This window comes from Clinocottus analis, unplaced genomic scaffold (assembly GCF_023055335.1).
Source record: "Clinocottus analis isolate CAN_PGR_092001 unplaced genomic scaffold, fCliAna1.0.p SCAF_3, whole genome shotgun sequence".
Taxonomy (NCBI): domain Eukaryota; kingdom Metazoa; phylum Chordata; class Actinopteri; order Perciformes; family Cottidae; genus Clinocottus; species Clinocottus analis.
In genome coordinates this window covers 19,754,013-19,778,674 of record NW_027176042.1, presented here as the reverse complement: position 1 = coordinate 19,778,674, position 24,662 = coordinate 19,754,013, and the positions used below count along the sequence as shown (strand labels likewise).

The following is a 24,662-nucleotide window of genomic DNA, read 5'->3' as shown; positions in this document are numbered from 1 at the left end:
CACGTCAGATTGATTAATAAGGTTTCTTTTCCTGAAGGTTTTGGGGTTGTTCTTGATGTGTGTGTGTGTGTTTGTATGAAGCCATTTGTTTGTGTATGGATGTGTCCTGTGTGGGTGATTGTGTGTGTGTGTGTGTGCGCGTGCACCAACGTAATGGCATGTATTAAATCTGAAGGACACATCAGATGACCCTGTACATAATAGAAAAATATTCATTTCCTGCTCAAGGACAGCCAGGCCAATGAAGGGTAATTATAGCGATATCCAGCCATGACCCATTTTACCAAGTGAGAGTGCAGACCTTAACTGTCACATCATTACATTGTGGATAGCATGAACAACCTTTTTCTGCTGCATCTCTATGCTTAAATACAGACAGGATGCATAGAGGGAGGGATAGCTGTGGTTTATATCAGTAAATATGTTTTTATTACACAAGAATTTGTCACAAAATATGTGCATATTCCTCAGATGGGAAGCAAAATGAAGTGTAGTACTAGCAAAACGGAGATTACGAGCTCTATTAGATCACAAACACTCAAGAGTTTACCAAATCTGTTCCATTTACTTGAGTTGTTTGTGAGATGGACCTATACTTTTTTTAGATCATAATTAACTACTATTTCATATGTGTTGATATAGATTTAGTTGTGTCTTTAACAGTAGTTATAATATTCAGAAAAATGTGTTTGATATAAAACTGTAGAGCACTGTCTCTCAATCAAATAACCCGACAAATGCAAATGAGTAAAAAAAAATACTATGTGTTGTTCTGAGTGAGTGAAGTGAGGATAATGATAACCACTATCATAGGAAGAGCTGTTAATGTTTTTGCAAGAGAAACTTTATTTGATGGCTTTATCTCGGCAACTAATTATGCTTAACGTCGCAATTCTTTAAACGAAATCAAGGTGTCTTTTTTCTTAACTTTTTTATGTGAAAAAAGGATCCATATTTCAAATATCTGTCAACATCAACTTCAAAGTCCAGTATCGGCCGGGCTGTAATTCCAAAACGCATCATGAAATAATAATAATGTCCTTTGGAAAGTACATTGAACACCAATTGGTTGTCAGTGATGGTCACTAAAATATGTTGTTGTGATGAGATGGATAGAAGATGGAGGATTTGAAAAAGCAACAACATTGTACTGGGAGGAGACAGCAGATGCAAAGGCATAATCCAGACTTTTAATCAAATCATCCTGACAAGTGGCTGACATCAAATGAATAACTTTGTGTCTGATGCTACACAGTATGTGAGTTGTTTGGAGAGGCTCGCTTCCCAGCATTAATAATGGACCTATTGCAGAGAGGAGAAGAGAGAGCGAGAGCACGAGAGAGAGAGAAAGTCCACACAGGTCTTGCAAATATAATTAACTTCTAATTTCCTTCAGATAAACAACGGAGCAAGAACTCACACTCACAACTGTAATTAGCTGGCTTATCGCGCTGGACACCCTTGATCTGGATGTGAAGAGATTAGCTTCTAAACATGTTGAATCCTATCCAATCATGTGTCACGTCATGTGTCAGATAAGATCATCATATCTCATAACACATGTGTTATGTGCACGTATTCTTCCTCACATAATTGTATCACCTCATACGTGACATGACATTAACACAATGCGACATGTCGTCAAGCACTCCAATCATTATTTTACTGAACGGTATTGGCATAAATATATCAAAAGTAGTCATTATGCAGAATGGCACCTTTAGAATAATGCATATATTATCACTGATATCAATCATAATTTATTTATGTGTGTAGCTTAATCTTTAGTGACAAATCTGATTGTGTTTGTTAATAGTATTTTATATGAATAATCTCAATTTGTAAAGTAACTCATGACGACATTCAGCAAATACATGTAATGAGTAAAACCAACAATGTATTAGTATGTATAAAGCGGTAGAAAATGGAAATACTCGGGTGAAATAATTCAAAACTGTACTCAACATCAATCCACTTTATAGCATGACATGCACTACTGTAGTTTATACAATGCTTATGTTTATATAATCCTTATGTTAGTATTTAAATAAGATCTGCCCGAGACATTTTTCTTGAAACTAATTCAGACCGTTGTTAATAACGAGTATAGTGGAAACTATTCATTGTCACCTGATGTGCATGTTAGTCTCTGTACGTATAAGATCAAATAAAACAGGAACCCACACAGAACAACTTTCCTTCATGGCGCCTCTAATGGTCAAAAACTCCACAGGGAACCTTTAACAAGCATTGAGGCCTCATAAAACATGAACACAGATCATATTTCTGTAGAAGTTGAACGCTTATTCAATGTTATTGTTATTGCGATATATTGCTATAGTTATTGTCACATTTTACTTTTTTAATATGGCATTACAGGGTTCATACACAGTTTGACCAATGCATTTCCATGACTTTAAACCAAATTTACATTTTGTGAAATCTCTGTGTGAACATGAAAAAGTGAGAAAATGTAAGATTTAAACTAACAATGAGAATTCCAAAGCAAAGAGTTTACCTTGAATGACACAAATAAATGAGAGAGAATAGTTTGATTAAAAAGAATAAACATTTATAGATAGACATTTATAGAGTGCATGCCTGCTTATAATTTCACCGTCTTTCTTTTAAAAGCATATGAACTATATCAAACTCAGCGTAAATGAACGACATGGACATATGAATATAACACATTTCCATGACTTTTACAAAACTTTTGGGATTTTATTTTTGTTCAATTACTTTTCCAGGCCTGGAAATAACCTTAAGAACCCTGTTTTACTATTTGATGCCTATATTTCTCTTTTTTTAAATGTTTTTTATGATGAACTCAACTTTTCTGTGTCGCTAGTGTTCTGTAGGTTTTATATGTTTTAAATGTTCCATCCAGCTACACATTTCTTGCATTTGTCACGTGTGAATAGTTCCTCCTCCCATAAAGCTGGAATGTAACCTCCAACTTTGCCCTCTTATACAACCAAATCCTTGCAGCAGGGAATCTCTCAAGCCTTCAGCCTCATTGTGCTTTAATCAAACAGCGACATCAAGGCCTCCACAGGTGCTGGAGGGAGCAGCGGAGAGCAAAACCTCGTTCATCTCTGTCACCTCCTCCACGATATGGTAATGACTCACACAGTTTGACTGTTGTCTAAGTTAATGCTAATCAGATGGTGACTCACTGTGATTGTGCCCTTCAGTGCGGGCGGAGAGGATGTTTTATGATCTGCTCGGTCTTAAAGTTTTCTTTATGAAAGCAAAAACCTTGAATGGGTTCTATTTACATAAATACAAAATACAGATAGCGTGGATCATTTCTAGAGTCGCTGCTACATATTTTCACCTCTACGTGACTTTCTTTTCATGACTCTCTCTGCAGCGCAGCTGTAATTAAAATAACTGAGTTTCCATTGACAGGTGCTTCTGGGACTTGGTGTGTAATGTGCATTCAGGTGCATTAGCAGTCAGTTGTTGCAGGCAGGAAGGTAAACCTGCCATCAGCACTTTGTTGTTAGACCCAAAACTGCTACTGCTGCAGAAAGTGGCGTGAGGTCAGTTTGTAATAACAGGTAGGTTATTAGAGGGAAAACCTGTGAGCATTTACAACGGCAGACATGACACCCTGAAGAGGACGAATGGCTCTGAAGTCCTTTCAAGGTGGGCGATACAAATTCAAATGGTCTCGAAAAACTATGATGACAAACAGCCTCTTTTATGAGGAAACTATTTCACAGTATTCACTTCAAACAGATCAAAACAGAGAAAAAGATGTCTCGGAGATAGTCGCAGCCACTATAATAAATTCCAGGAATGTTGATTTTATCAGAAATAGATAAGGAGAAAAAAAAAAGTATGGCTTTGTAAACTCAAAACAGCACATTGAGGTTAGACTGAGGGATCCAAAAAAAGATAACATCTTGGTAGAGCAGTTTGTCAGAAAAGCTTTTACAGTGCTGTTCAAAAAAAAATGAAGTGAGATATTCTCACCCTGTTTTTCATGCATATATGGAAAAAACATTTAAAAATCTGCCCTATAAAGGTGTGCCAACATATTCAGTATTCGAACACAGAGGTGTATGCCCCACAACACTCCACAAACAAGTAGCATGAGCTAAAGTAGCCACTAACCCTCTCCAGACTGCTAAATGTCATTTTCCCTGCCCGCTCTCCCACACAATGGAGCACCATAATCAAGCAGACCTTGTACGTTGGCCCGCTGCATGAGAGTCTGCGGCAGCCGAGTGATAAATTATAATCCTCGTTCAACAAAAGGCAGGGCTTTGAAAAACAGTGTGTGTGTCTGCTAGAAATCCTGGGTGTTACATAAGATGCACAGACGCAGATAATAGATACCGAGCGGGCTTACACCCGAGTCTGAGAACCTGAACATGATAGGACACCTCTGTGGGTTTGGTAAACAGCCCCCAGAACAAAAAAAAAAGGTGAACTAATGGATGCTACTAATGACTTGTTGTTGAGAAATAGCCTGAAACAGATGAGACGCTTGTGCATGCATGGAATCAATGACACTGTTGGGAGAAAAAGGCTGGACGTTTATTGAAAGTGCCTCTTTTCTATTTTCATTCAATTGGCGTTTCATTTGTGGACGGGGATTGCAGTCCCGACCAGCGTCTATACACGCACACACACACACACACGCACACACAGGATGAGCGTCTGTTTAATGGGCTGGGAGCCAGCAGAGGGATGATTTCCCCAGAGATCGGGCCACCGTGAGCAAAGGCAACACCGACTGCCGCAGAGCCACAGGTAGGCCAACGTGGCACCGCTGAACTAGGATTGAACAGCTGCCCACCGACCCCCTGGGAAGCGGAGTGAACCCACTGAAAGGATGGCTCAGGTGCGTTAGACGCACAACAGGACCTTTCAATACATCTGCCAGGGCACCTACTTCAGATTCGCTGCCTCCTGCTGCCCTACCACTTACAACTAGCTCTCACCAGGCTGGACCTCGCTCTCTCTACATCCATCACAGGCACTTTATTCACACGATCCACTGAGCTCTGAAGACCACTGAAGCGAAAGGCAAACACCGTGTTATTGCATCTAATATAAATGCTCCGTTGGCTTTCTTCGTTTCGACGATGCCCGTCATCGGTAAGAAAAAACAAAAAACACCACTTATTATCTGTTGAAACATTGACAATTGGGATGAAACCTCTTTCAGCTGTGGAGGTGATTACTGTCATTTTAAAGTAGCAAATGCAACGTTGTTGTAATGTCACAGAACCTTTTAGGACGGAGGTTGTGGAGGACGGTCGGCTCGATAAAGCGTGCGTCTGTGATATGCAGTGAGGTTATTGTTGTTCTGGCAAATAAGATGAATTAATGATTACGCCGTACCTATCTCGACATGGTTTCAACAAAAATAGATAATTCAATAATTAGCGTTATTGGTCAGTGACGGGATGTCACTCAAGTGTAGGCTGCTATAAATCGAAATTGTGAGGTGCAAAATCAAGACACAAATTGCTTTCTTTTACATCGATGATTTTCGAACCTTAATTAGTTTTAGTAGCCTTAACTTAACCACAGATGTGGCAGATTAGAAAACACTACGAGTCGTTTTGAAACAACACAACCAACCTTTGTGTTGTTGTTTAGATTTGACTATTTTGTGCGTACTGTATTAATGAATTAACATCCCTTCATCTTCTTCGCACCCTCCCCCAGCCTCGTTTCAACCCTCATACTGACATCTCCTGAAATGCTGAGGCCGGCAAAGGCAGCACCTTCTCTCTCGACGTTGGGAGTTTGGAGAAGACAAGAGTTAAAAAAAAAAAGAAAAGAAAAGGTGAAAGCAGCTTCACATCCTTGGCTAGCTGCAGGGGAAAGAGAAAGAAAAAGGGGAAGAGGAGGAGGGGGGGTGGGGGGGAATGAGAGGAAACTACATACATTCGACAAGAGTTGCAGGAGAGAGGAAAGGAAAAGTCCAGGCCCTCGGGCTCTGGGACACCCTGCCAACCTGCTTAGGCTGCAGAACCAGCGTCATAATTTAAATCACTTGTTACAGGATTTCTTTATGTTCACCAGCAGGAGCACAATCTGCTGCACGTCGAGCCGGATAAATCTGTGGTCAAATGTTTATTATTTCCTTATCGGAGCAGCATATTTCCAATCCGACAGCTTCACTCGGATACGGATATCTGTGCTTTGGCTGTCTGCCAATACCGAGTACTGACTCGATTTGAATATGCTGTATGCCCCGCTGTGTGGAAGTGACATGGATCATTCTGTCATGTGAACGGCAACATCGGAACTTTACTTAAAAGTTGGTAAAATAGCAAATTGTACACCGGATATTTTGTAGAGAATCTTAAAAATGAACAGAAATTATTTTAATGTAGCAAAGAATTACTCAAAACTTAAAACAGGAATTCAAATTCCAGTTTATAATGTGTTTAGTAGATCAAATAGAAATAAATAGAGCGGTACACAATACCACACCCGGCTATTTATTGGCCCTATATCCAATTTAGGTACAACAGGAAAGGAAAGGAAGGCGGGGGATAGGTAGGAAGAGTTGAGAAGAAGGATGAAGGAATCTAGGAGGAAAGATGAGAGGAGACAACAGGAAAAGGTAGAGGACAGGTAGGGTGGAGTTAGGGAGAGGAGAGGAAACAAAAGGAAAGGAAGTAACAGGAAAGTCTGGAATTGCGGGGAAAGGAAAACAGCGAGGTGAGGAGTAAGAAAAGGAAGAAAGGAGAGAAGGGAGCATGCACACTTTCAATTGTGCTGCTGTGTAGGCAGAGACAGAGGCATGAAGTGGAGCAGTGGGGGGGGGGAGAGAGAGAGAGGGAGAGGCTAATGACAGCGAGGGAGACAGACTGGGAGCTTGTAACACCATCTCCACGCTCTGCTGGCCAAACAGGAGCTGATAGGGCAAATGTGTTTCTGCTCAGGTGTGCTGAATTATTAAATAGACAGCAAGAGGAGAAGCCAGCGAACATCAGCCTCCCTGACCGGCTGTGGATAAACCAGTCACTCAGCGGTCAACCCTGCGCGCGTGTGTGTGTGTGTGTGTGTGTGTGTGAGCATATGTGTGTGTAAAAGCATTACCATCTGACAACACCGACTGCTGTAGCTAAACGTGCTCTGTGGTGCTGAAGGCTCACCACCGTGAAATAGCGTTTACATGTGTTACTAGAATATTCTAGGTTGAAAGACTCCACGAAGCCTCGTGTGTGTTCTCACCAGTGGTGAAACCTCTATTTAGCCGCACACTGTCATATTCCAGGATAAAAGTCCACTAACGCACGGGTGCTTCTGAACAGAAGGTGCGCACTGAAAAACAGGTCAGCGGGAACCTCGGATGAGAGCAGGACATTTGAGTTGGAACAGGACTCTCCACTGTATGAACCTCGCCCACAAATGAGCAGAATAAGGAAAATGAACAAAAAAATAAGACTTCAGAAATTCAGGCGGGAAAGTTTCTAAACAGTAATTATTTGCTCTTTAATTCAGCTCAATCAAGTTTGAGAACGATATCAAAATAAGATATAATGATATTCTTGAATAGTCCTTTGTTAGTTGATTAATATGTAAGTTGATGGACAGAAAAAACAACAAGCAACATTTTTTTTAATAATATTAATAACTAAGTGTCTTAGAGTGAGACAGTAAGTTAGGTTTTAAGCAGGAATGCCAACTTCTCGGTGAGAGGATTTGTTGCTTTTCTTCTTTACTGTACATTTAATATCTTTAGTTAAGTGAATAAAAATAGATTATATCATGATGAAAATAATAACTGCAGCCCTAAACCGGAGAACAAAAACCTGCGCTTAGCTTACTAGCCTGGTGTGTTAAGTAAATGGACAAAATGTTAGGTGTGAAATCCACGTTGAGCTCTGCTGGGAATGTGTGTTGCTGTATTGTGTAACATGAACTGACACTAAATCAAGGTACATCCTCCAGAGGGGTGACAATGTGAATACTGATACGACGCTGCACCGGGCTAATGAGGGAGGGACGGACAGAGAGAGAGAGAGAAAGGGGCAAAGATAAGAGCAAGGGTCATAAAACACATAGAAGGGAGACAACATTTATGTGAAGGAACATTACGCTGTAAAAAAAAAAAAAAAAGTGTGTGGAATATTGTCCCTGTTATTTCTTGGCATGAGCACTGGTGTAGAAAATGTACATGAATAAAAATAGGCATGATTAGGTTTATGATTTGTGTCGCGTTACATTGATACACATGACTTTATAGAGCAAATATTAAAAGGCCAAGTAAGAAATCTTGTCATTTCATATATAAATTCAATGTTCAGCACCAATGTCACGGTACATCAGCCTTTTTTTTAAAATCATAAAACATGTTACAAGAATTAGAGGTTTTACGTTCAGATAAGATTTAGAGAAGCTAATTTCCATCTCCAGCCTGATATACGACTGAAAAAAGGTTTCTTGTCTTGTCTTCCCATAAAAAACAACATATTCTGGACGACGAGGCCAGATTTCTAGTTTTTATTGGGGAACAGAACATATTCCTCCTGTTTATATATCTTCGTCACTAGCGTCCATTTAGTTGTGGAACATATTTTATTGTGCTGCTCGCTGCAAAAATCTCTATGAATCAGGAGCAAAATACATTTCTGATGGTTAAGATTATAAGTAGGTATCTTCAGGAAAAAAATCCAGGTCCTTTAGTTTCAGTCACGTCAACTAATTTAGCAAATTTTCTTTATATGTATATTCTTTTTTGTCTAATTGTGTTTCATTTTAAATTTGTTTTAATTTTTAATGATCAAACTTTACCTGCATTTATTGTTTTGGCCACTTGGTGCCGGGCAGTGCTGCAACCTGTGAAACTGACATGAACTGACATGTTGTTTCCCTGTGAAGCTGATAGACTGTGTTTGCTCACCCAGCAGCTCCGGAGCGACATTAGCATTCAATAGGAGTCAAGTATTTGGCCTGTTCACAGTCCACAAAGCACTCCTTTGGTCTCCATTTAGTCCTGAGGGAAATATCTGCTCGCTTAGCTGCTAAACACTCCAATATGTTCACGAGCTAGTTGCTAATTTTGTCTGGCTTCTGTTTGGTGCTTTGCAGACTTTTTGATAACAGTGAGCCAAAACAGTGACGTTGCAGACCAAATCAATGAGCTGAAAGATGCTAAAAGTTTTCCAAAGACCAAAGGAGGGAATCTAATCCTCTGGATTAAATGAAATGAGAAAAACCCACACTGTAATATACTATTGATTCTAGCTCCTTTTCTATGGTGTTCAAACCCATTTCTTTTTGTTAAGTAAAACACTTGAATTGCTCCTGTGCTTAAAAGATGCAAATCACATCAACTTGCCTTGTGTTAGATTTCAAAGGAAGAGGGTGAGGAAAACAGAAAACCGCCGGCTCGATTATCTGCGAACGGTTTCCGCTTGAACCTGTGCAACTTCCAGACCGTTCCCTCGCCTCACACGCCAACCCTCGGCTTTCACACTGCGACAAAGTAAGGCCGCTGCCTCGATCGCCCGCCCTCCCTCCCTCGCTAACTCGAGGGACCGATGATGAAGGAGATGGAGAGCGAGGACGGGGGAGACGGAGTGGAGCGAGAAATGGAGAGGGAAGGAGGGAGGGAGAACGAAAGAGAGAGAGAGAGAGAGAGAGAGAGAGAGAGAGAGAGAGAGAGGAAAAAAAGACGGAGAGGGGTCGCTGTGTGAGCGATAAAACACCACAGGCTGCCTTAATGAAAAGCCTCTCATGGCGATGGAGAGATTGCCTGTGGAATAGGCTGCTGATTGGAGAAGCAGCAGCTTGGTGTAGCGTGCAGACTAATTAAAGTATTGAAGGGGTTGGGGTGACAGGGGGAAGATTAGGCCTGGCCCCGGGGTTAGCCGAGCCGAGGGGAACCAGACAAATTCACCTTACATCAGGGACAACTGGGATAATGGGGGGAATATACCGGCAAACAGCGAAGACTTTTTGAACCGATGCAGCTCCCATGTGGACACTGTTGTTTTTTGAAAAGCTGCGAACGGCTATGTTTGTACGAACGGGACGGAGAATAGTTTTAAAACCGGTTTCGAAGGTTAGGTCACCCAAATTATGTCTTGAATAAATACTAATTCTAATACGCCGTTAGATAAACAGTGTCCCTATCTCACTAGTTCCACAAGGACTGTTTCTTCGATGTAAAAAGTTGTTTCAGAGGACGCTGTTCACAGTGAGCTCCGTGCTATATCTTGACTTAGCACAACGGTGCCGCATTGTATAGGGAGCTGAGATTGTTCTGCAATTGTTGATGTCACACATGTATCTGAATGCACGTGCCTTTGAAAGGTGAATTTGAAAGGTGAAACTGAGAAAGTTCCTGGATGAGAGGTTGTAGATTTGAAAAGTAATTACCAGCGTGCGGCTAACGTGTGCGTCATCGTACGTGTTCCTACTGGAGCCGAAGCTACCGCAGAAGTTCCTGTGGAGACTGTGCTGTTTTTTTATCACTCTAATTTGTAAGAGAAAGACACACGTGTAGAAATCAATACAGTCGTGAGGTCGATTCCATCTAGAAACCCTCGTCGCTGTTGTCGATTTGAAATGTGTTTCCACTGAGGATCTGCGGGACTCGTCTGGATTCACAGTGGGAAAGTCGGACGGTATATCAGATCGGTTCACTGGCACGCGAGGTCATCGTCTGTAATTTGCTTCAAGGTGAAAAAAAAGAAAAGGAAAGAAAAAGGAAAACCTCACTCTCAAGAAAACGAACCGACACATGTGAGGAGAAAGGCAAATATATATATCAGAGAAGAAGAAAAAAAGATATCAGGCTGATTGGGCACCCAGGATGACAGACTGGGTCGAAGGTCACAGAAAAACTGTCAACCTGCCACTGCTGTGGCCACTCAATGTCTGAGCGTCATGTGCTTCACCTCACATGTAGTTACAGTTACATGAGAAACAGGTTTAGATGCGAATCAGTCCATTTCTCCGCCGACGGCTTTTCGTTATTTGCATTATCGTCATCGTTATCAGCAGCTCTTCTCATCTCGGCGTTGCAATGCCACATCTCGCCTCGCCGCTAACACCACCATTTCCCACCGGATTAATAATGTAGCTGCCTGTCTGTCATTCAAGTGCGGAGAAGTAAACTCCTTCGTGCTGGCATCTCGACACCCAACAGCAGAGAATAGCAGGGGATGATGTGGAAGGAACTCATTAGTGAGTGGCATTTAAGATGCAATCCAGTAACACGAACAGGGGATTTATAAAATCAACAGAGAATGATTGACAGGTTCTAAACTGATGGAGTTTTTTTTTTTTTTCTCTTTCTCTCCAGTGAGTGTGTTAACCAAACAACCATAAACTTTGCTATTATGGATTAATGATGTAACAAATATCACAGATCTATGTTGTCTACGGTGCCCAATAAACACTATTACTGATCATGTACATCCACAGGAAGGATATGTCCAGTGCTTTGCAAAAGTATTCACACCCCTTTGGCATTGTCCTTATTTTGTTACATTACAACCTGGTATATATATATATATATATATATATATATATATATATATATATATATATATATATATATATATATATATATATATATATATATATATATATATTTTTAAAATTGGATTGAATGTGATGGGCCGACAAAATAGTCAAAATTGGTAAAGTGAAATGAAAGGATATTGAATGAGATTGGAGTGTACGTAGGACCACTCTAAGAAGTGGGCATTATGGATGTATTTTTTGCAATAAGAAAATAATTATGTTTCTACAATAGATGACAAACATCCCCGCAGTTACGAGCATTTCCATACGTTATTGCCTGATATAAATCACTACACCTTTTGTTATCAAACACATTGACTTTAGAAACCCCATTCGTCCTTTTCTTTTTACTACAGCACACTTTAAGCTAATCTTTTACCGTTCTTATTGATTGTTTTGTGGAAATACAAGGATTTATCAAAAGGAGCAGGCCATTTTCACCTGACTTTTATCCAGATTATACATCCTCATGCATCAGGAACGTGTTGTGTTTGCTGCTATAGAAGACAAAGACCAGCATAGTTCACACTAAAACTGGTCCTCCTCTGGTCAGCACAGATTTGAATATGGGTTTAATGGTACAGAAGATGAATGTGAAATAATGCAAATATGCCTTCTATAATGTATATTCATGAAGAAAAAAACATTGTGAATGAATGTTGTATTTCTGAAGGTATTTGCAAGTCAAAATACTGACTTTGTACTTGACATTTTTTCAAGTATCATCACAAATCACAATTACCATGAAAACGCATGACTACAGCCAAATGTAATATCCTATATTCCAGCGATGGCTCTGTGTCGTAGTTCTTGTGGCTGGACTGTAACTTCATTCCTGTGTGTATTGGTGTTTTGCATTTGTCGTTTAAGCAACTGGAAACCCAAATTTCCCTCGGGGTGAATAAAGTTACCTTTCCATCTATCAAACTGTTGTCTACACAAAACATGGGATTTGTGCCGCCGCGATTATTTGGATTAATGGATGACGCTGATGCAGAAAATGCCTCGAAATCAATATTGAAAATCAACGCACATTTTGGGTTTTCTTTAAAATGTGTTCTTTGTCCTTGGAGCTGCAACATACGCCCATAAAGATGAAAAGTTGTCTGTCTGCTACCTTCGAAATTCCACTGAATACGTGTCTAAAAGGAAACTTTGCAGGCCTTTCTTCGTGCTGCTGCACTCATAGATCAACATCGCTCACCTTGCTCACCCACTCAGAGCACACGGACAAAGACTCATCATTGAATTTGGTCCGAATCAAGTGATGGGTTTAACAGCCGCAGGTACCGGATTATTTCTTTCTTCTTTTCTTTTCTCAGAGCATTTGATTCATTGATTTGCTGTCAGAATGCGACACATAAATAGTATCACCAATCCTGCCTTCAACCCGGAAACTAGTTGATAAACTAATCGATATTAAATAGTTTGACGTCGTCATTGTTAGTGGCAGCCCTGTGTAGGATGCGGGCGTACATTGATGTACTGTCGCGTGCATGTATTTCTTTTTGAAATACCTTGACGGGTTTCTTGCGCGATGACTCGGCCTCGTTGTTCTCGGCCTCCTCGTGCTCCTTGCTACCTTGGGGCAGGTTGGAGTAGTTGGCCAGGTTGCTGAGCAGAGACGACACCATGGGGCTGGTGTCCATCTCCTCCTGCGGAGACACACACACACACACACACACACACACACACAGACAGACAGACACACACACACACACACACACACAGACAGACAGACAGACAGACAGACAGACAAACAGACACACGCACGCAAGCTGGAGTCAGCGTTTTCATCAGGCTTTTGAAGCCAATGCATTTAATCCTCTCAGCCAAAATGTATTAATTCTTACATGTATTATTATTATGACGTATTACTATATCAGGTACTGTGCTATACTCCCAATTCAAACCCTTTTGGAAAAAAAAAAAAGTGTTTACACAATAAACTGTTTACCTTCCGATTTAATTGACTTTTTTCCTGTTTAAACTAGAAATCCCACAGAGAGCACAATGTGAATACATTTGTGCAGAACTTTGGCAAATTGCCCCGCTGAAGTCCTTTCCAGTAGCCGTGTGTGATATTTGCTTGCATTAACCTGAGATTCCAACATGCCCTTCATGCAGTGATTACCCTCATTAAAAGATGTCAGAGCCCCTATTCAATCACTGAATTACGAGGCTGAGGGTGTGTCCTGCTTCTTGTAATCGCGTGCATCTGATTGTGTGTGCGTCAACACATCCGACGCGTGCCTGTACCTCAAACAAGGCCATGTGCTTGCCGTCGTACTGCTGGCTCTTCTCTGCGGCAGCATCGCTGCTGTTGATGAAGGGGCTGCTCTCCTTCGGATTACCGTCACCTGGAAGCAGAAAAACAAACAACACTTTTAAATCAAGAAGACTAGCGGAGCGCCTAATGCACAAACCAGAAATGAGCTTCTCCGTGTCCAAACAACACTTTTAACTTATTGCCTGAGCGAAGAAATACACACGGACGGCGAGCTCCGACTGGAGGAGGTTTTTGTCTGCACGAAGAGCCCGCAGTCAGGAAAGCAGAGGAACAGAACCATAACTAATGGAGTGTGCGTTCACAATATGTGCAGCGCTATGTATTCCATATGGCCGGAGGAAGAACACAAACTGGAACATCTCAATCAGTTCTCCGCCACACTGACAAACAAGGAGATCACAAGTTTGAACACTAACGCAGAGAAATGATCAGAAAATGTTTGGGTTTTTTTTTCGCCCTCAAAGCACAGAACAGCGGAAGCGCTGTGATGTTATTTCGCTGAGCGCTGGCTGCAGGCTGCGCGACTCCATCCGGAAACATCCGTCCACACGTTCACATCACAAGGCGAGTGGCGAATCTCCGAAACCAGCAAGATGGGAAGGGCAGCGGGCGACTCTTGGGAGAGATCAACGACAAGGTCATCGATTTCCAATTGAGGTTTGAAAATGGACCCTGAACGTCTCACGGGGCGACTGCTCCACTTTAACTTTTACTAATAGGAGGCTCCAGCAGATACACTCGTTTAGTGTGAAGTAGCCACAGGAATTCACAAGCTTTTTTTAGATGTCGGAAGATTGGCGTCACCTTGGCTGCACATGACTGGTGGAACGACCTTGGATCAATAAAATAACCGATCAGAGATATGGAGCATGAAACCAGGTCGCCCAGTGTCCTGGAGACATGGACGCTGGATCGTCTGCGGGGACATTTGATTATTGTTGAGACAATATGGAGCAAGTCTTCAGTGTTTAGTTTTGTCCAAGCAGCAGTTCAAAATCTGAAGATACAACAATATATTAGTTACTAAAATATGAAACAAATCCTCATGTACAAAAACCGAGAAATGCTAAATATTCAGATTCAGATATCTGCAGTACATCGTTGAGCCACAGGAGGGAGCCTGAATGTTCGTATTGTTCTGATACTGGTGGCCCACTTACATCATCGCATCGAATATGTGAGGCTAACGTACATTGTTTGTTTTATTGATGAGACCGTATGCAACGAAGAAGATATCCTGCTAACTCTGCCTGAATGCATTTCATGGGATCGTATTCATTACGTATTCAACGCGTGTAAATGTTCTCAATAACGCGAGCGTGAAACAAAGTTGTGATTTAGCCGACGTATGTGTCTTTTCCACATGGCTGGCTTACCTGTTCAACATCGAATAAGACGATAATGGTCATTCATGGACGAGGCCTTTCGTGAATTGAGGCAAACCGATTTGTCCTTTCCTGATGCGACCACGCGCCAGGACAGCGATGGAGAACAATGGCTCGACGTGACCTCAGTTGGGTACCGCCACCGCCTCACTCGGACCTTGAGTGTCTGTTGTGTTGCACCTCGCAGTTTTGCGCATTAAGCTTTGACAAGTCTTTGTACTGCAACCGCTCCCCCGACCAGACGTTTGCTCAACTTGTCTCGCGAAAAAATAAATAATTGAATTCAGAAAACCACTTTGTTCGCCAAGTACAATGAAGGTCTCGGTGGCGAAAGGCTGCGCGGAGTAAGCCGTGTTATTTGCGCCTCCTCCTTGGAGCGTCTCTTGAGGGAGACAGCAGATTGCTCTCCCTCTGGCTCTCCGTCCCGCCTTGGACCGAGAGCACCACAAGATCGAGTTATTTATAGCCGGGATGCTGCAGCCATGTGCCATGACGTCGGGGCACCGCGAACAGCCGGCGCGCTGCTCTACAGAGACACAGCAATAGGGCCACTCAGACGGGGACACCGAGACAAGGGGGAAGAGAGGGGGGGGGGGGGAGGCACGAAAAGAGCACAAAGACGGGGAGCTGGCAGAGGAGAGGCTGATACAAAGAGATAGAGAGAAAGGGAATGAGGCTGCGGATGAGACGATGGAAAGAGACGCAGATAGATGGGGGGAGAGCGAATAGTGACAAGCAGAGAGATATGGACTCGGACAGACAAAGACGAGGCAGCCAGGTCTGAAATGGGAACCCGCAGAGGGAGAGAGGGAAGAGAGAGAGAGAGAGAGAGAGAGAGAGAGAGAGAGAGACAGAGACACTTGTGTCTCCGGCTGTAAAATGTAAAAGCTTCTGCAGCACTTAAGGTTGAGCTCACTTTGACCTGCAGGTTAAAACGTACACAGCCGGTAAAAGGGAAGCTCCTGCAGAGGGGTTTTCAGAACACGTGTATTATTTAAAAACAATTTTTACCCCTTCAGAGCACGCGAGGATCATACGCCGCGTCGATATGAGTGCTATAGTACATGCATAAGTGTAAATTAGCACCGGGCAGAGGAGATAAACACCCATAAGCACAGAGGGAGGTGAGCGATGATGTATGCTTTAAAAATACACACAACTCTGGAACCACTGGCTCGATGCTGCTTTGTTGCTATATTTATCCCCTCGTCCGACTTCAAAGCACTTCATCAAATTTACGTACACTTCATGTCATGCAACACGTTGAGAACTTGGAATATTGATCACCAGGAGATAAGCGGGATTCACATGAGGTATCTGGCTCTTCCAATGGGCAGATTTCCTATTTTGAATCATCGTAAAATAGTTGTTTTTTTGGGGAGTGAGGATGGTTAGACAACGCTAAATGAATGCATTAATCAAGTAATCCACAGATGAATCCATGATGTGAATATTGCTTGTGCAGCCTTGTGAGCTTTCAATGTTGCTCTTACCAAATCTGATCTGGAGACGACCGGTTTCTGACACTGTGCACCGTACGACTGGAGTACACTACAAAACACGCTTGAAGTTCGATATGCTCACTGCAATGCAACTAACACAGATACCTTTGCATCAAGGATTTTTTTTTAAAATTTACATCAAATGGTTGTATAATTCAATTTGCGGTGATGGAGGGATCTGTGAGCGCCAAATATGTCGGCATGAATCAGCCGACTAATCCGAGTCTGAATCAGTAAAATGTCACACCAGCATGGATCTGATTGGATGCCAGTCAGCTGATGGATGTGTCGAAGCATTAATGAAGCAGCTGACACACACACACACACACACACACACACACGCAAAGTGCTTTGCTTGAACTTCAACTATGCCCCACTGTTTAACATATTAGTCAGAGTTGAGAAACAACACTCTGAGTGAACAGCGTTTCAGAGATCACACAGACACTGTTGTATATCTGAAGGGCTAATGCCCAGAGACAACTTTTTCCATCCCATCTTGTCCCTCTCCACGGCCCATCCCTCCTCACGTCTAATAATTAAAAACTCCACCGTCAAAGGAATGTTAGATACCCCCCGATTTGGGAAAATGACAGTGCCGAAAAGAGTTCTGCTCTGACCGCGTCGCCCAAGCAGCTTATCGTCCTTCAATCTGATGGGATCCGTCCAACAATGGCTCACGCTATCAAAGCCTCTCCCTATCTATGGTCAAAATCCAGAGCTTTACTGCTCGCTGAGCATGCGATCGTCTTCCAAATCCCGGGCAAAACAAAAACACTGAATCTACACACTTCTCTCCATCTTTAGTCCCAGACTTTTTCCATTTCATTGTGAATATGCTGAAACTCATACGTGCTTGACGCACTTCATAATCCAGCTGATCAAAGGGAAGGGATGTGTGTGTTACTCCTCGGCTTTAGTCACAGCGCTACCTGTGCGAATTGGATTTCACAGTCAACATGAATCGCAAAGACGCCTTGTTTGTAGCGCGGGAGGGACAGCGCATGTCGATCAATATTTTCAATGTCATCACGCGGTCGCACGAGCTCCAGCGGCACACAGGACAGCGGAGCTGAAATAGATATTCCACTGAATTCATTCGAACACTTTTGATAATTGATTCGTAATTCTTCAAAAAGGAAAAAAAAAAAAAAGCCACTACGTTTACTACGTTTTTTGTGGTTCGAGCTTCTTAAATTGGAGGAGTTGCATTGCAATCTATAGATTTGACCTTGGGCTCATGGGCAATATTGATGGGCAATTTGGCGTCTTTCACCACCATGACATCGTATCGACTAAATGTTTAATTGATTTCTCGCCTAACAGCCAATATGAGCCCTGCGACCAATAATTATTGTTATAACGGATTAACCTATTGATCTTTCTTCATGATCAATTGTTTGGTTGAGAAAATGTGTAAAAACCGGTGAAAGGCGCCATCTTCAGAGAACTTGTTCTGTCCGCTCTAAACAGGTATTTACCATCGCATCAGACAAAGTGAGCGATTGGATAATCCACAAACCAAACAAAACATTTTGATTCCCAACATAATTTGCATTGTTTCAGATCTAATAAATGTTTTGTGTCATATTCAGGTGTATTTGCAGTATTTAAGGAGTTTTGTTACCGTGCACTATATGACAATGAATGTATTTAATCATTTGGTGTGAAAACGCAAGAATTACTTTACATAAAATACTTACGTGCGGTCCTCCATTGTGTTTGACGTGCTACACCACGAGTTTATTGCCCTCATGTTCGGTAATCCACACAAATGATCTTCCTATTATCTGTGTGTTTGAGCTAAACGACCAGGAGGCTGGAGTCCTCCAGTGTCTGAGAGTAAATATAACATTTACTACAAACGAGTGGAGCTCTGCTTCGCTGCTCCCACTTGGACCATTCACAGTTTTCCAGCAGATCTTTGAACAGAGCCACAGAGGATGAGTTGGTGAGAACTCTGTGGCTTTGTTTTATTGATCCTGCTTGTGCGATGGTCGGGCGGCGACGGTCACAGTTATTGCTCTCTCTCTCTCTCTCTCTCTCTCTCTCTCTCTCTCTCTCTGTCCCTTTCTCTTTACACTCACAGTCTGTTGTGCTCTGAGTCTGCTCTTTCCCTCAGCGGACCGACTTCAATGGGGAAAAGCCAAAAGCAGTAGATGTTGCTTCTTGAGGAGGCGACTCAACAGAGGCTCAGGGACCACTTGTTGACTTGGCGTGTGTGTGTGTGTGTGTGTGTGTGTGTGTGTGTGTTCTTACATGTGGTGGTGCATATGCTTGGTCCAGACCTTGCTGATGGTGTTGGTAAAGCAGCAGAACAACCAATGTGGCCAATTAATCTTAGTCTGGGCAGAGCTGGCTGGATTTCACTTTTTTTTTTTTAAATTTTTTTATACCAATCCAAAAATGTATTCACAGCTACTTCATGTATGAAAATAAATATAGACAAACCTTTTGGCTGCTAGTCAGACTCAGTGCGGAGTAAACAGTAAGTACAATTTGTATCTGGAGAGAAATGCGTTATCTGGTGGAAGAGTGAGGAATTTAAATGGAATTGGTGGCTTGGAAACAAACAATTAAGAAAAGACAGAGTCGAATTTTCTGGCTGCGTTCCCCGCCATTGTTCCTTGGTGCATCGCCTAATCCGAGCAGGTCACGAGTTCACTCACTGCTTCTCTCGTCTCCTCCGAACGTCACCACAGTAACACATTAATTCATGTCTGGCAATCAATAGCAAAGGTCTCTCTCCCTCTCGCTCTCTCTCTCTCTCTCCACACAGCATGGGGATGCTGGGTGGAGTCAGGTGAAGGATTAAGGTCACTTTAATCTAAATTCCAGACAAATCAGGATTGACGGTGATTTAACATGGACCCAAATATATCCATGTGCAATTCTGTAAAAAAAAAAAAATGTTTGCCTAAATTTGACCTACATGTAACAGCTTTCAGTTACAAGACAGTTTAATATTATAAATATAAATGTCTGACGTAGATATGTGGGCTCGGCGCAATGCTTCAAATCCAATAAGAAGATTGACAAAATTAAAACTGATAAATCAACTTCCTGTCCTCGTTTTATTTGCGACTTTGTCTCACTGCTCTTTAATATTTCAAATGTATTCAGTCTTCCTGCTACATTTATATGTAGTAGTTCACAATTTATGTATCCAAGTTTTAAAATGACTACGCTGCTGCTGTGGTTCAACATCTCATCTTTTAGTGGGATGGAGGCTTTAGTTAATCTTTAGTTTTGTCAAGAGTCAGATCTTCAAGTGTACAACATTTTAAATGATACAAACAAAATGGGGAGGACCAAAGAGATTTATGTGCTTTTTTGTTTACTAAATTACTGAAATACATAAATAATTGATAATCAAAAGAGTTGTTAGTAGATAGATAGATAGATAGATAGAGAGAGAGAGAGAGAGAGAGAGAGAGAGAGAGAGAGAGAGAGAGAGAGAGAGAGAGAGAGAGAGAGAGAGAGAGAGAGAGATAGATAGATAGATAGATAGATAGATAGATAGATAGATAGATAGATAGATAGATAGATAGATACATGGATGGATGAATGGATGGATGAATGGATGGATGGATAGATGGATGGATGGATGGATGGATGGATGGATGGATACTTTATTCATCCCCAAGGGGAAATTAGTTAAACAAGTTAGTTAGGATACAATTTTCTCCGATTCCTTTCTGGACTACAAACAAATTGTAAATTGATGACAAATTCATAGTGTTACGGTTCAATAAAAGGTCAAAAATGATAAATGATCATAAGAAATGATTAAATTATGGGCCAGCTATAGACCTATAAATTGGTTTAACCTTTCCAATTGATCGAAACCAAATATACTGCCTCCATCTTCAAAGTAAGAAAAATGATTTAAAGTCATGACGAACAAATATTTGCCAGCTGCCAGGTTCATACCGCGAGCATCCAACTGCTCTCCATCAGCTGCAGACACCTATTAATAACAAGGTACGGAGGCTCGGAGAAGTGAGAAACCTGCTTTTAAAAATACTGCATTTACAAGTGATTTACGCACTTTCAGAAGCACACACATATAATGTGGAGAGGAAAATATAGCAACAGCATATGGTTCCATGCCCACATCTGCCCCCACACACTGTCATAAATAGATATTCTCTCACTCTCGTCCTTCCTATCATGGCTCCAGCACCACATCAGAGACACAACAGCCTTGTATAACGGGATCTCATGCTCTGTGTTTTCTCTCTCCTTCTCCCACTCTCCCCAATCTGACTCTCTTTATTCTTCTCCTCTGCCTCTGCTGCTCTCATATGATGTATTTTCACGGTTGTATTTATGTGGGGGACACGAGCCATACGCAAAAAAAAAAAAAAGCCCTTTTTTTTTCTTTTTGCTGCAGGACAGGACTGCTGCCCTGATCAGTATTCAAGCTGGTGCTCCGGTACGATATGAATTTTAAATGCATCCTTGCTTCACAGTGTACGACTTTGACACGGTCCCTTCTCCTCGGCCCCTCGACGTCTCCCGCAGAGATCCCCGCGCCTGATTGGCTCCTGAGCCCGGCAGCAGCGCATTGGCTGAGAGCGAGAGGGAGCGCAGGAGGATGCCCGTGCATGCACATGCGAGCGTGTAGCAGCTCTTAGCATGTTGACCGGGCCTCCGCACGCGCGTCACGCTCGATGATGGATGTGTAGGTTCGGACCAATTTCCCCCTCGCTGCCGCTGCCTCGCCTCTGGCTGCGCGCGTCAGGATTAATTTTTGTTTAATGGCAGGCCCCGGCTACGCTTTCCCAGCAGCAGCACCCTCGCTATCTGAAATCAGGCGTCGAAGGTAATTGTACACAGGAGGACACTGACAGGCAAATAAAACGAAGCCATCCCTCCCCTCTTCATTTGTTTATCTGTGCGACAACCGCCTGACCGGAGGAATACGGTGAAGATACGCAGATGTTGCCGGGCGGCAACAACTGCCAGACGACGAAAAAAGATGCAGAGAAAAGGCAGATTGAGCATTTTTATTCACTGTAAAGCACAAGGGCCCTTTCTCTCATGAATTCTTATCGTTCGACGACACAATTCAATTTCTTCCTCTGCTTGTGTTTTCACATTGTCGTCGAATACCGTTCAATAATCTCTAGCGCTAATATTTGATAGATATGAATCTTCTTCTATTTGACACAAAAACACAGATTACGGAACATATTAGTGGCCTTGTTAAAGCGTCTTGAATTTCTATACATCAGATAAGAAGGAATAGAGAGCTGGCAGGCACAGAGACGGTCTCTGCTAGACTGTAAAAAATCATTTTAGATAATAGAACTGCCCTTAAAGATAAACTTTTATCTGCTGCACCAAGGGCGGAGTGTCCACTTTTCAGAATCATACATTTACTTTACATCTTCAGTTTGTTTCTTTCTCTAAATTATTTCCCAAACATCTTTTCTTTTGCTGACAATCTGCCAAAATCTACATAAGAGACGCTCTAAATGGTAATATGCACATCTGAGAGATAATTCTCCTTAAAACAAATGCTGAATCTGATCATCACTCAAGGATAACAGTCTTTGATATGGACATTCGTTAATATGGACATGTAACATTGTTTATTAAGTTTTATTGTTAACTGTTTGTTTCATATTTTAGCTAAAAAAAAAAGTTATCAAAGAAGTTATAGATGCCTCCATTACAAATCCAGCAATATCCAGGAGGGCCACAACTCACAATTATTTTCAGTATTAATAGATCTGCCAGTTGTCACAGTGATCTAAAGCCAAATGATGTCTCCAAATATCTTGTTTTACAAGTCCCGAACCAAAAAACATTCTGCTGACAATGACATAGAGAAGCAGCTAAATCCCCACCTTGTCAAAGCTGTAACAGGAACATGTTTGGCTTTTAAAAATAATGAATTAATGACCAAAATAGTTTCGACCGCCTAATCGATTCAGCTCTACTTTACGGAGCTTCTGAAACCAACCCGACGCTCTCGTGCTGCATTTAGGGAAAACCACGAAAGAACAGATGTAAGCACTCTCCTCTCCAAGCTCCCATTTCACACTCGGATGTACTTACACGCCGGCACATCGGCGTTTAATCTGTTAAAAACCAAAACCCTTCAAGTCTCCGCGGACATACCGTGGCAAGTTCGCCTGTCCACAATTCTTTTTAGCAGTTTTACTGGGGAAGAAGAAGAAGAAGAAAAAAAAAGTGCCAGGCAGGAAGGAGACCGCCGGGTATGAGCTGCAGCGAGTGGCTAGCCATGTAAAGCCAGTAACACTGAGCCCCGGTGGAGCCTGGCTATCAGCCTCCCTCAGGTGGTGGGCCGGCTATGGGAGAACACCCTGTGTCATGTCAGTCAGCTGCATGCCTCCTGCATGCATGGAGAGTGCCTGAGGGAGCGAGTGGAGCTCGCTGCCTACTGCTGCTGTAATTGGTGAGCCATGGAGCCTAACAGAGCTGCAGGGATGAAGGGAGGAGATGAAAAATACAAAATAAAGCAGCGCGTGGGTGGAGGTGAGGGAGTGAGAGCGGTGGGGAGGGAAAAGGCTCGAGTGGGAAGAGAGGTGAGGTTGGGTAGGATTATACACTGGTGAGGTAATTGGGAGAAGAGCAAAGGTGTCCCACACCTGCTATCTTTTACTTCTTTTTTTTTTTTTTTTTTTTAAAAAGAACAGCGTAGCCGGAAGAAAGACACAGGGGCAAGAAGCAGGTGGCAACAGGGAGAGGGAGCCAGGTGACGGGATGGGAGAAACGGTAGCAGCTGGTGGGGGGGGGAGGGAGGAATTGACATATTTTCATGAGGTCATGGATTAGAAAACGTCACCCCAACTTATCACATGCCAGGAAACCAATTTAACTGGGAGAACATCATTTCCTTCGCGACGCTCTGGCGGCAGGGTCCGGACGAGGAGCCAAGAGCTACCGCGCTTTTATTACGTTTGGCACAATTTTTGGACAAGGGGCCGCCTGCAGTCTGTGACTGGACGACGAGAGAGGGAGCTTGGCTGTGTCAGGGTTTGAGAGAGAGCGAGAGAGAGGGAGCGAGAGAGAAAGACGAAGGAGAGGGAGAGGACGATGGGGGATCCAATGGCCTGCAGCAACGCCGTATAGATGGCAGGGAGGGTTTCTGCGATCGCGAGGTCTGATCGAAGGCGACGGGGGCTATCATCTCGCCAGGTCGGCAGCTTTCTGGCGTCCGATGGAATGCTGGAGGTGTGAATCGGGGTGCAAATTAACACTTGAGTGTCTTCTCTGCTGACCGATCGCCCTCCCCCGCCCCCTCCAGCCTTTCCGACCTCGACTTCCAAGTCCGAGAGAAAGCAATCTCGCCGAAGCCCAGAGGACAGCCGTCTCGCTCTCCTCACTCAAAACCTTTCCTCATTCAGTTAATTCTCACGTCTCCTCCTCTTAAGGTGTGAGACCACATCCCTGTGGTCTGTGGTCTCCCACACACGTCTCTCCTCTTTCTCCTTCACACTTCTCTCCTCTGCGCACTTATTTTCACCCCTCGAGTCCTTTTCTCCTCCAGAAAAATAACAAAGTCAGGCAGTCTGGCAGGCGGGCGGGTGGGGAGAGAGTTAAGGCCGTGGACGCAGAAAAACAATCGAACACAACGAGTTGAATCGTCGTTCAGCTGAGCGATGGAATGAAATTCACCCGTGTGTCAAACCTAAACAAGATCAAATCATAGGAAACGTGTATTTTATAGTGACAAACAAGTGAGCAAAAAAAAAAAAAAGACTCATAATTGATGATAATTTTCCGCTATCACCTTGTTCATCTTCTCAATTGAGAAGCTTGTCTTATTGTATGTGTTAGCAAACTAAATATCTTTGGATTTTTGGATAAAACAGCCATTTTCCTGTTCTCCCATTGTATTAACAACAAGTATTCAGTTGGGAATAAATTATAATATCTGAGACTTCTTTAAAAGGTGCATAATATGAGATAGAAACATTTTGATTGCCTCCA

General features: G+C 42.5%; 2 protein-coding genes across 7 annotated transcripts in view; one reads left to right on the top strand and one right to left on the bottom strand.

The window, feature by feature from the left end:
- The window catches only part of tspan2a (tetraspanin 2a), a 356,749-nt gene extending 347,106 nt beyond the window's left edge, over window positions 1-9,643 (top strand). The window contains exon 10 of the transcript XR_011078615.1: window positions 9,630-9,643. The gene's annotated coding sequence lies outside the window, so the exon portion shown is untranslated. The remainder of the gene's footprint in view (window positions 1-9,629) is intronic.
- Window positions 1-24,662, bottom strand: part of slc12a5a (solute carrier family 12 member 5a) — a 145,243-nt gene that overhangs the window by 34,715 nt on the left and 85,866 nt on the right. For all 6 annotated transcript variants that reach the window (XM_068594993.1, XM_068594992.1, XM_068594995.1 and 3 more), the window contains exons 2-3: window positions 13,777-13,877; window positions 13,035-13,172 (exon numbers count right to left, since the gene is read on the bottom strand). In XM_068594993.1, the coding sequence (XP_068451094.1) occupies window positions 13,035-13,172; window positions 13,777-13,877 (239 nt within the window). The remainder of the gene's footprint in view (window positions 1-13,034; window positions 13,173-13,776; window positions 13,878-24,662) is intronic.